Here is a 12,581-nt window from a genome sequence, read left to right on the forward strand (position 1 = left end):
CTGTGGCAGCGCACTAAAAGAAGAAATGCTTTTTTAAATTTTATTTTGTTTTTGTTTGTTTGCTTTTAATAATAAAAAACACAGAACTGTATATAAGAACCCGGGGGGGCACATAACTTATTTAATACTTGAGAATTACCAAATAATATACATGTCAAATAAATAGAATAAAATTAGAAAAGATTTGGAGAGAGCAGACTTACCTGTACAGCATCCACCATCACCTGAGGGTGCCTGCCGTCTGTGGGGAGTCACATTAATTATCATCCGTACTCCAAAATAATTGATTTTGGGAAAATTCTTAACTAAAAGATACAAAAAACTTAAAGACAGAATACACTTTGCTACACATATTGCAGTACTGGATGTGCCAACAATTCTCACAAATCAGAATCTTCTGGGCCACAAAATAATTCAGACTGGGTGCCAACTCCAGAAGTGGGCTTCGTTGGAGAAGATCTACACCAGGGGGCTATCAACCCTTTGTCATGGCATACCAGCCCAAATATATAAATGTTCTGAAATACCTGCATTTTATTTTGGTGTTAAATTGTTAATTACTGAACTGTTATTATGTTAAACTAAAGGTGAAGTTTCTTTTTTCACCCAGAAAATGTTCTTTCCGAGAGCTTTTCTAAGGTACTAGTAATGTTCACCTGTCAAAGACTTGTGTTAGAGTGAATTTCAAAAGGATTTGATATGTTAGGACTGATAGGCACTGGCAGTGTGTCACCATGAGGAGGTCACTTCAGCTGTCTGTGCTAATACTGGAAAAGCAAAAGAAATGCCAGCAATTGTGTCTCAAATGTTGTAAGTCTCCTCAGCGTCAGTAAATATTATTATTATTATTATTGTCAAAAAGTTTAGTAAAGTCACGCCTTTGGACCAGAAGGGGTTTCCTGTTCCCGAGAGACTTTGCATTCCACTATCTTGGTTTACCTACAGTGTGCTTACTTTATTGTTGTATATTATTTGTTGCTTTGAATAAATTACAATCACCTGTCTATCATCTCCAGTCATCTGACGGTGACTCCTGCACTCGGCTTTCTGTTGGCCAAACCCTGTGAATTAGCACATTTTCCAGAGGTCCATGAAACCCCTCTTTTACATGGTCCTTTGAGTCGAAAGCTAAACTGACCAACCCGAGAGCAAAATGGCCAAGGCAGTGTGTGTGGAGGAGCCTAACCTCATATCTAGTGCACTGGACATCGATGTAGAAGAGAACATCTGAGCTGTCATCTCCACATTCAGCCAAACCCCAACTCACACACTGCAGACCACCCATCTGTGGGCGCCGCTACGGCCTTTCAGACAACGGGCTCAGTGCACTAAGCTTGAAGTGCTCGGCCGAGGCTGCTGACAGACGAGGATTCCATCTCACCGTTTGGACTGGGATGTGAGATCCTGTCCTTCCAGAGGTAACGTGTTGTCCATCACGAGCTCCAAGCAGAGCGCAGATAGCAAACTGAGAAATGCAGTGAAGTAACCGATCAGTTAAATCACATCATGGCAGTAACACATGCAGTGTGCGTTCAGCTTTACTACGACACTTTGTTTTTCCCCCCATCGAGACAAGTGAAGAAGAGAAACGCGCTGAACTGGAGGAGATTAGGATTTTGTAAGTAATGAGCAATGTAATGAATTTAATTTAAGTGACGTTTCCCAGCACTGGTCGCTTGTGAACTTTTGTTTTTGTATCTGGGATATCATCACTTAAATAATTGGTGGAAATAAACTGAAGTCTGCTTAAGCAACTGGCTAAATAAATAGGCAGAAACGCAATAATGTTTTATTTTTCATCTTCGTATCATTTTAAAGACAGAATTATTGACAAAACCAATCAATGTTCCAAATAATTTGCATTGTTGTGTGGCTCTGAAGTATTAATTAATTAATCCTACTTTGAGCCATTCACTAATTAGTGTTGTACTGTTTGTTCATTTGTTTCTGTTACACAAAACTGTTCAATAAAGACACCAAAATAATTTAATATACAGAGGCAACTGATTATTAAAACTGTTTTGTATTAGAAACTAATCTTCGAGTTATTTCTGCTTTAAAGGAAAATATTAATTTGGTTGAAGGAAATATGACAAATTGCAAATAATACAAAGTGACTTTCGAGTACAAAGTTGAACTGAGAGATTAATTGCAATTGAATTTTTAATCAGGTGTCCTCATGCAAACACAATTTAGAACCATTACAAATGATGAAAATCATAATAATTGTGTACAATATCCAGCGCCATTTCTTGCTCTATGAAGTCTCCACAGAAGCAGAGGGCCATCGAAGCCACTAAGGGCCCCCAAGCTGCAAGTTCAGCCTCAGTATATTTGTGGAGTATGAACATCACCTGTCTGTGTGTAGCCAGCTAAGCCCCGTCATGTGTTTCATGAAGCACTTACAGTATCTGATTACAAATTAAACATTTGATTTAAACAAAACTCAACTGCAGTGGCAGGAAAGCTTTGGCTTGTGTTTGTGGGGTAATTAATTCAAAATCAATGATTATCACCTTAGACATATATAGATAGATGCCGCATTCACTGTGTTTCCCAGTCGACACGATACGTCAGCGTGTCCGCCATATTGCGAGTGTCAAAAGTGACACTTAAACTAATACAGGTAGACGTGGAAACCAGGTTTTCTGATGAAAAAACAATAACATTTTAAACAGTATCATTTGCATGCAATAGAGTTTGGCGAATTTATACACTAATATTGGCAATTATTAAATAATAATAATAATAATAATTATTATTATTATACTTCCTCCCATATAAGTAATATTTCTCGGACTGCCTTCTTCCATCTCTGAAACATTTCTAGACTTTGCCCTATTCTTAAATACCTGAAGTATTGGTTAATGCCCGAGTCACCTCACGTATAGATTACTGTAATGCTATTCTATCTGGCATCTGACAAAAACTTATCCATCGCTTACAACTTCTTCAAAATTCTGCTGCCAGGATAATAACCTGCTGTTCTAAATCCACTGAACATATTACACCGATTCTCTCTCAACTTCACTGGCTCCCTGTTCACTACAGAATACAATACTAAATACCGCTCTGAACATTTAAAGCTCTCCACAACCTCACTGATCTCCTACAGACTTACAGTCCATCTCACTCACTCAGATCCTGTAATTTGAGAGTATTCAGTCTGGCAATATGGTGCAGCCTTAGTTCGTGGAAGACAGACACAATTAAAGACATAAGCATACAATGATGGTTGTCAATTTCAAACTGTGTTTCCTCGATGTGCTCCTTGAGAAAAAACACATCATCTGAACCAATCTCAGCATAAACAAACTGATTGATCAAAGATACACTGACAGCTTGTCCTAATGTCGACTGTCGGATAACACACTCAGCTACTTTGACCACCTTGACTGGACCCTCAGAAGGAATCATCAAACCTCCTTTGTTTTTTAATGTCGGCGAGTGGTAGCGTTGATCATATGATGCCAGTACAGCATCTGTTACCAAACTAGCACGGCACACATCACAGGACAGCTTTCTCAAAATCCCGTCTAAAGGGCTACCTGACCTCCCACTGCTTCCTGACGTGGATTTCATTGGGAAACCTTCAAAGTTTGAGAAATGTTAACAGCTAACAACAACCTACATAGTTAGTGACTAAATACGTTTAGCCAAAACGTTGATTGGAGGCTACCTTGAGCACATAAATGCATAGCTTTGCAGGCTTAGCCAGGCGTAGCTAAAGTAAAGATTATAAAATGAGATTTTCTAATGGCCAAATATAACCAAAACAATTGTTCAGCCTTACCTATGAAATGTAATCCCTGTGATCTGGTTTGGTGCGTACAGTAGTTTGTACAATCCCAAGCAGCACATGCAAGAGGCATCTTTATCCACTACTTCACTCCACAGCACTCCATTATGGCAGCGACGTTGACGTACGATGCTGCTGGTCATGCGGCGTCTAGTAATTCTATGTCTGCACGGACCAGGTAGTGACACACACTGCATGCGCTAAATAAAAAAAAAAACATTAAAAACAAAAAAATCCACAGCCCAATCGGAACTATGCATGCAGTACAACTTGACATTACGGTTTATTAATTTCATGTCCACATTAGTTGACCATAATAAAAATATTCATCCTGCAAAATAAACGATGCAGCCTTTGTGGCATAACGTTGATGTCCAAGGTTCGATCGCTGTAAGATGAAGCTGAGGTGTGCACACATGATAAGCCCCAATTAGGGCGAAACACTAGCTGTGTACTCTTTGTATTATTTGGCAGGTACTCTATATATATAGACACCTCGATTACATTGTTTTGCTTAATAATTAGCACGCCATTCGCTCCTCACAGGTGCCACAGTGGTAGTGCTGCTGCTTTGCAGTAAGGAGACTGTGGAAGATTGTGGGTTCGCTTCCCGGTTCCTCCCTGTGTGGATAGCGCTTTGAGTACTGAGAAAAGCGCTATATAAATGTAATGAATTATTTAAAATAAAAAATGTGGACAAATGTTAAAAGAAACCCACCACCAAATGCTAATAGTGTGTTACGAAATAAATGACATACATCTATTAATCCATTAACCCAAACACGGAAAATGGCTGTGATTTTATGTTTAAACCATGAGATTACGAAGTATTGCAACTAAAAATTTAAACCCTTTTTGCCTTTTCCATCAATATGATGTACTTACAAAAAGCTATATCCATTATAAAGTTCACTCGTCAGGTTTGAATTGTACTTGCGAGTTATTTTTGTGTTAACGTTTATCTTCGTCTGTAAGTGGATGTTTTACTGGAAAAGATGACAACTTTTGAATTTTATAACGGCTTGGAAGAATATTTGTCGCATGAAAATTTTAACTGCATTCGAATGAAGAGGGAGTGAAATGATATGATATGCGATGTATGTCTGTTGTAATAAAGGTAGCGACAGGCTCCTATAAAGCAGCAGGGCACTGAGCCACCCAGCCTCTCTCCAGCTACAGCGTATTCTCGCTCAACTGGCACGTGACCCGAAATTGGAGACGGGCTGACGTCATTCAATGCGACGGCTCCTGAAGCCACACTGCCACTGTCTCAAGGCTGTTGTTGATTGAGGTAGAAGTGTGATCGAGTTCAGAAAGAATCTCATCGGCAAAAGGCAGGCAGTAAGTACTTTGGAGATGCGCTTTTTGGACGTGTGAGTTTTCATTCGCTCCTTTAGAATCACCGCGCGCGGCGAGTTCGTGTTCGTTAGCCCCCCGCTGAACTTTGCTGTTCATTCGTATCAGCGGTTAACTTCACTTCACGTTGCTGAATCCCTAATTTTAATTCGTAGCACCCAGTCACACCGCTGGCGCCTGTTCATTCCCCTCCGAGTGTCCTTTTGTCGTTTCCTTCACGAATCGCCGGCATCGAGCAGACGGCCATTCCACACGTAAGACGCTTTGATTTCTGCCTTTGTTTCTCTTGTCACTCCGCGGCGCTCAGTTCTGACAGTTGCGTGGTTGGTGACCAGCCGGACATTGAAAGAGCGGTGAGGAGTCCCTCGGGCAACTGTGTGTTACTGCCTTACAGTTCTGTCAGAATGAATTTGAATCTCAGTCTGTTTTTAAGTCTCTATGCAGTTTCCATGTCTGCTCTTTTATTCTTATTTTCTCCACTTCTCTAAAGATGCTCAGGTTTAGTGGCCTGGCAAATCTAACTTGTCTTGTTGTGGTTGTGGACTTGAATGTGAGTGGACCCTATGATGGTCTATAGCTGGCTCCTGCCCTGTACAGGTACTCTGGTTTTCTTCCTATACCCCAATAACTTTTTGTTTTGCACTGGACCACGGTGGTGAGGTGGGCTGTGTGGGTCACCTCTTTGTGCCACTCTTAGGTGAACTGTCAGGACTGGCATTCCTCTTCTGCACAAGACCCACTTTCATTTGTATTCATGAACGTCAGTAATAAGCCGCTTTTACTCTGGTCCCCCCCTTTTAGGGTTACCCATAGCAAACTTCAGAAGCACAAATGGAGCGTTAAGAAAGACTGAGGCACACAAGACCTCCACCGTGCCAATCTCACAATACTGGGAGGTGCTGTTGTTTAATTGGAGTTTATTAATGTGTTGATTACTAAAATATTTGTGATGTGTGCAGAGTGTACTTAAACAAGATGAAGCTGATAAACTTGAAACTTGTTTCAAAGTTGTTGATAATGACAAAGTTGTTTTGAAGAACGTCTCTTCCCTGGAGCATGTCAGATTTGCCAACCACAGTCGCTGATCTCATCACCTAACCACATTAATTTAAACGACCATTCAGCAGAGTTGTGCTCAGCCCTGTTTCTAACAGCCAATAGCATGCTACTGATGACGTCTGTGGTGTACAAAGGGTTAATAGCTGTAGCTCTTCAGCAGCAATCTTCTTCCTTTATTTTATTTTTTCCCCTTTTGTTTTGCTATCTGAAACATGAAACAACAGAAAGAGGAGCATCTCTTATTTTTGTTAGGTTCAAAACCTGCAGTTTCTTATTCCTCTTCACTTAACTCTATGCCTTCTACTTCAGGGAAACATTCACTGGTTGTCTGCTCTCCTGCACACACAGTCTGCCCCTAAGACTAAAAACAAAATCAAACCTGTTTAAATTTATCTTAGCGAGTCGCAGGCTAGTTGAAGTCAGACATTGGGTGTCTCACATTAGGCGGCCATCTTTACAGGGACACACCACCAACTGCCGCCATCTTGCTAAGATTATGTAAATGAAGGCTGTGATTTAAGTAATGGTTTTGGATTTTGTAAGGTTGGGGCAGTTTCACATTAGACAAGTTGACCAGCGATTTTAAGTTCCTCCTTCATATGCCCCTGTTTATTAACATAATCCTGAGGCCTAACTTGTATAAACCTTCCTTAACATTAACTATTAACAAAATTCCGGTACCCTAACATTATTGAATGTTCAATCAAAGTAGTGAATACTGTTGACACACAAATGTGCAAGATGGCATCCTCCTCCTTCTAACCAGATAAGAGCTGAGAGTGTAGATCAGGGGTGTCGAACTCCAGGCCTGGAGGGCCACAGTGGCTACAGGTTTTCATTCTAACCCTTTTCCTAATCAGTGAGTAGTTTTCACTGCTAATTAACTCCTTTTCCCTTCATTTCAATAGCCCTGTTTTTAAGGATTCAGTCCTCTGAATTGATTTGTTTCTTCATTAAATGGCAGCCAAATAGAAATGAGACATGAAACGAGCCAACAGATGACCAGCTAAAGTGGGATTTCAAACTCCAACCAGTCTCTTAATGAGAAGCTGATTCTTGCTGTTAATTAAGCCCGTTATTTAATTCAATGGCTTGTTGCTGCTCTCATTCTGCCACAGCAGACATTTCCAAATCTGTTGATTTTTCTGTCATATGGTGGCTTGTTTGATGTCTCATTATTGTTTGGCTACTAATTAAGGAAAAAGAGACAATTAAGGGGCCTGAGTCAAGTTAATTAAAACTAAAGTAGAAGAAGTTAATTAGAAGTAAATATGGCTCACTAATGAAGAAGATGGTTAGAATGAAAACATGCAGCCACTGCGGCCCTCAAGGACCGGAGTTCGACACCTGTGGTGTAGATAAAGAAGAGGAGATAGTTAGCAGCAGCACTCCCTCTCATCCTGGGGTGTATGTCTCACCTGAACAAATCTCTGCAGGTGATCCCTAGTCACACATGAGTGACGACAGGTCATTTTCTAATTCTGGATTTGTACACAAGCACTAACAATAACAAGGTGTCATTACTTTTGTAAGAAACATCTAAAGCAGTTCAATAAATGCTGCTTAACAGGAGGTTTGAAATAAAGGATAAATGTTGAACTGACAAGTTTGATTTCACACTGGAAGCTTCAAAGCTGGTAAAAAGAAGGGGCAGATTTAGAAAATTAAAGCATGACTGTTTCCTTTTAGAAGCATCCATCCATCCATCCATTATCCAACCCGCTATATCCTAACTACAAGGTCACGGGGGTCTGCTGGAGCCAATCCCAGCCAACACAGGGTGCAAGGCAACAAACCCCGGGCAGGGCGCCAGTGCACCGCAGGGCACAGAAGCTTTTAGAAGCAATAGCTCCCTAATTGGAATAAGTTATTTTAAGTTCATTTTAAGTAACCAGAAACTATATAGATGTAATGTAAAAGGCGACATCCCTCCCATAGTGATACGGCGGTACAAATCACATAAGAGGATATAACTTGGCTTTCTTTAATGACGATTTATACGGCATAACAGATGAAAGGAAGCCATGACAACATTTTGTGTATAGTTTGTCATTTTCATCACTGCGCTGAAAGGATTTTCCGGACGGATGACGTAATCTTCCGTTCATCGGCTTCGAAGTGTTTGTCTGTTGTCCAAGCCTTTTTATACTCGTTCCTCCACATGAAGGCCCTTCCTAGGTTTCCAAACAAGGAATGGAAAGGATTCAGTTTCATCTCTAACATACAGGAATAATACAATGCCTTCGCCGTTGTCCCCTTCATTCTCCAAACTGCTAGACTAGTGGTTTCTAAATGCTGACAGCCCCTGTGTGCTAACTTTGGCCTGCACATGTGAATGAATTTATAAAATAATTTCTTGTACAGAGCACAGTGACATTAAACTTACATTCGTGTTACAATGACAAGCTTGTGACATTTGATTTTTTGATTTAATTTGACTATTCTGTTAAATATTGCTCTTTAGTAATATTTTTTTAACTATCTAATGATGCAAATTTAAATCTTGCAATAGCAAGTGTTGCAATTCAAACAGAATGGGTCTGTGATTAACTAGACTTTAAAACCATGTTGTTAGTAAAACATCTTAAAGAGTTTTTATTTAAATGAAAGTATTCTGAATAATCTTGGAATTCAGTAATTCAACAGTATAATAATGTTTTGAATTTTAATTTTTAGTATGAATTTTAAGCAGTGTTTTTCAACTACTCTCCGAGAATGATTAGAAATGTGCACATGCTAAGATAAATCAGACACTTCATGATATATCATTCTTTATAAACTCTGTGCTGAAACTCCCACCAAGATTGTAAACCCTACCTTGTGCTATTGCACTGGGGGTCTCCATCCCTTCCCCACATTACATTTCAAGGCTTGCATTATATTTTGAGATTTATTAATAGTAGTTCTTCTTTAATTAATTGGGTAATGGGGATGAATAGGATTTCTGTGTTTGCTGTGGTATCAAAAGGTATCCAGCATTGTAAAATTGTGTTGTATTAGTATATCACATACAAAAGTTCTAATATCATAACATCCCTAATATCAACAGATGGTGCCGAGTCATAATGGTGTGTCGTAAAGCCATGACACACTCCCTGAGACTGTTTCATATCTGGTCACCTGGTATGAAGATTGATTACTTACTCTGCCCATGTGGTCTCAGTGAATTACATGACTTAGCTTCATTCTTAACTGATGAGGACATAGAAAAATGGGACTTAAATGTGTTACATTTGTATTGCACTTCTGAATTAATTAAACCCTGTGTTCTTTTTCTGTGTATAGAAGATGCCAAAAATGTATCCAGCTGGCCAGAAGAGTTTACAGAAAGAATGTCAACGTGAAGAGGATGTCTCTGAAGAGAGGAACAAAAGAAAGGGTAGGACTAACATTCAGAGACCCCGCAAAATTATAAATCGTATCAAGGTGAGAGACTGTAATCCTCGATATATGGGCCCAGATGAAGACTTAAACAGATTGGGCTCCAGTTTGGGCAGACGCTGCTACTTGAAGGACAGTAATGCCCACAAGCCGTCAGAATCCTCGAAGACTAACACAGTGAGGCCCGAGAAGATATTGTGTCCAAATCAAACTGGAGAAGGTATGTGCTAAAATAAAATAAGGCAGTTATGATTTACCTGAAGGGTGCTTTCTTGCATTTTCACTCTGCTTATACTGTGCTTATACACCGAACAGCAGTTTGGAGTACCCACCCTTTTTGGAGTCCCTGGAGGGGGTGCTAGAGGGCATAATTTCTGGGGACTCCCTCGTTCTGCTCGGAGACTTCAATGCTAACGTGGGCAATGACAGTGAGACCTGAAGGGCGTGATTGGGAGGAATGGACCCCCCAATCTGAACCCGAGCGGTGTTTTGTTATTGGACTTCTATACTCATCAGATTGTCCATAATGAACACCATGTTCAAGCATAGAGGTGTTCATATGTGCACTTGGCACCAGGACACCCTAGGCCTCAGTTCGATGATCGACTTTGTGGTTGTGTTGTTGGACTTGCGGCCACATGTCTTGGACACTCGGGTGAAGAGAGGGGCGGAGCTGTCAACTGATCACCACCTGGTGGGGAGTGGGCTTCGATGGTGGGGGAGGATGCCGTTCAGGCCTGGTAGGCCCAATTGTGTTGTGTGGGTCATCTGGGAATGTCTGGCAGAGCCACCTGTCAGAAGTAGCTTCAACTCCCACCTCCGGCAGAACTTCGACCACATCCCGAGGGAGGTGGGGGACATTGAGTCCGAATGGGCCATGTTCCATGCCTCTATTGTTGAGGCAGCTGACCGGAGCTGTGGCCATAAGGTGGTCGGTGCCTGTCGTGGCGGCAATCCCCGAACACGTTGGTGGACAAAGGCGGTGAAGGATGCTGTCAAGCTGAAGAAGGAGTCCTACCGGTCCCTTTTGTCCTGTGGGACTCTGGAGACAGCTAATGGGTACCGGCAGGCCAAGTGGAATGCGGCTTCGGTGGTCGCGGAGGCAAAAACTCGGGCATGGGAGGAGTTTGGGGAGGCCATGGAGAACGACTTTCGGATGGCTTCGAGGAGATTCTGGTCCACCGTCTGGCATCTCAGGAGGGGGAAGTAGTGCAGTGTCAACACTGTATATGGTGGGGATGGTGCGCTGCTGACCTCGACTCGTTATAGTACAAAACATGCCCTAAACCCGGAATAGGGTGTAGGTGATATCAGAACTCGAGAAATAATGCAAAAACAAACTAACTATAGGAAGACCGTTCAGTTAGTACAGCCTACATGACTGTATGCCACCCAGTAAAGGTGTTTAGTGTTAGGAATTATTACTTTTTTATTAAGTAGCTAAGGCAAACTGCGAAAATTCAAAACAATTGATTTAGACAAACAGTTCATCCACCAAAAAACTATGGATGAGTTCATCAGAAAACTACATGGAGTGAAGGAAAACGTCAGAATTAAAAGCATGAGCTTCTCAAAATAAATACTATTCTGGTGCTGTATCAGTTTAAAAAGGGTCACTATGTAGACTGATGTCTTGGGTCTCTAGCCGTACCTTTTGCCCAACTTTAACGATAGGAGTAGCCTTACATTTGCAATCAGAAAATAATTTGGCCAAGTGCTTTTCAAAAAGTTTTTGAGCCAAATTCAACTTTTCACAAAACTGTTAAATATGTAATTATTTAAAATCAGATGGAAAAGTGGAGATAAAGGTGACTCAAGAAATCTAGAATGACAACCATACAGGCACTCAAATGGTGACATTGTAGGAGCAGAGTGAACTGGTACATTCCTAGCAGAGTCTGCAATGGGTAGAAAATCAACCCAGTCATCTTGATTAGGACCAATCAAACAGCACAAGTGTTTCTGTAGGCCTCTGTTAATTCTTTACATTTGCCCATTAGCTTCTGGCTGATAACCAAACATTTAAAGTTTTATAGAACAACCAAATCTCTGACAGAATAGTTTCTAGAAGCGAGAAGTAAATGAAAGGCCACGGTTTGATACATCTTGATACAGAAAACCATCGATACTATCAGTCTTTTCTACAGGGTGGTCCAGATCTAATTATGCAGATCCAGATCATCTGGGTGACTTTGATTTATGTGGGGACGATTCCAGTTCAGCGTAAAGACGATTCTTCATGTCGTCAGTTCGCACACTTCTCGATGGTCCAGGATTTTTCGGGTGAATTTCTATGTAATAAACTTAAGTTATAGTGTAATGAAAATTGTATAATTAGATCTGGACCACCCTATAGAAAGACACCTGCCAGGTGTTTATTAGAAGGGAATAAGATGCACACATTTCAAAACTCAATCTGCCTCCACAAAAATTGTATTAAAACCCTTGGAGGAAGGCATATCAGTAATAAAGTCCATGGTTTACTGCTCCCATGAACGTAATGGTACCGGAACAGTCCAACATGTAGCTTGTATAATCCCAAACATCTTCATGCATACTTTTCCAACAAAAATTTGGCTGAAGTATATTTAAAACTCTGTGGTCCTATGACACATTTCCAATATTTGCTTTTAAATTCTAGGAGAAACACACACACACACACACACACACAGCCTGAAAGAAGGTATTTTGGGCAGACTCAACCTCTCATTATATTATCAATTAATGGTAAGAATAAACAGGTAAAATTCCGTTACAACGAACTCCTAGGGACCTAAAAAATATTTAGTTGTAAAAAATATTTTGTTAAAATGAGATTCTGTATTTGTTACTATACTGCTTTCTTTAACTTGCGTCCAGGCATTTGCAATCATTTTCATAGCTTCTTTTGCATTAATTTTAATCACCTCTTGCCTACAAGTTATGCTGATGATAATTTTTCTTAGCATTTCCTTGCGATTAAACACTTTCAGGGTGCAAATGATGC

The 12,581-nt window shown here is 40.6% G+C and overlaps 4 protein-coding genes across 5 annotated transcripts in view; all 4 read left to right on the forward strand.

The window, feature by feature from the left end:
• LOC114643402 (zinc finger protein OZF-like) overlaps positions 1-12,581 on the forward strand; it is a 719,868-nt gene that overhangs the window by 623,762 nt on the left and 83,525 nt on the right. The gene's annotated exons all lie outside the window — the stretch shown is intronic.
• The window catches only part of LOC114642003 (zinc finger protein OZF), a 1,360,360-nt gene that overhangs the window by 341,943 nt on the left and 1,005,836 nt on the right, over positions 1-12,581 (forward strand). The gene's annotated exons all lie outside the window — the stretch shown is intronic.
• The window catches only part of LOC114642002 (zinc finger protein 239-like), a 199,952-nt gene that overhangs the window by 103,941 nt on the left and 83,430 nt on the right, over positions 1-12,581 (forward strand). The gene's annotated exons all lie outside the window — the stretch shown is intronic.
• Positions 5,048-12,581, forward strand: part of LOC114665334 (zinc finger protein OZF-like) — a 24,452-nt gene continuing 16,918 nt past the window's right edge. The window contains exons 1-2 of one of the 2 annotated variants that reach the window (XM_051921839.1): positions 5,048-5,140; positions 9,500-9,815. In XM_051921839.1, coding sequence (XP_051777799.1) covers positions 9,503-9,815 — 313 coding nt within the window. In that variant the 5' untranslated portion in view covers positions 5,048-5,140; positions 9,500-9,502. The remainder of the gene's footprint in view (positions 5,141-9,499; positions 9,816-12,581) is intronic. The other variant, XM_051921838.1, reaches the window with a different exon arrangement.

The sequence above is a fragment of the Erpetoichthys calabaricus genome, assembly GCF_900747795.2.
Source record: "Erpetoichthys calabaricus chromosome 1 unlocalized genomic scaffold, fErpCal1.3 SUPER_1_unloc_27, whole genome shotgun sequence".
In the NCBI taxonomy this organism is placed as follows: Eukaryota; Metazoa; Chordata; class Cladistia; order Polypteriformes; family Polypteridae; genus Erpetoichthys; species Erpetoichthys calabaricus.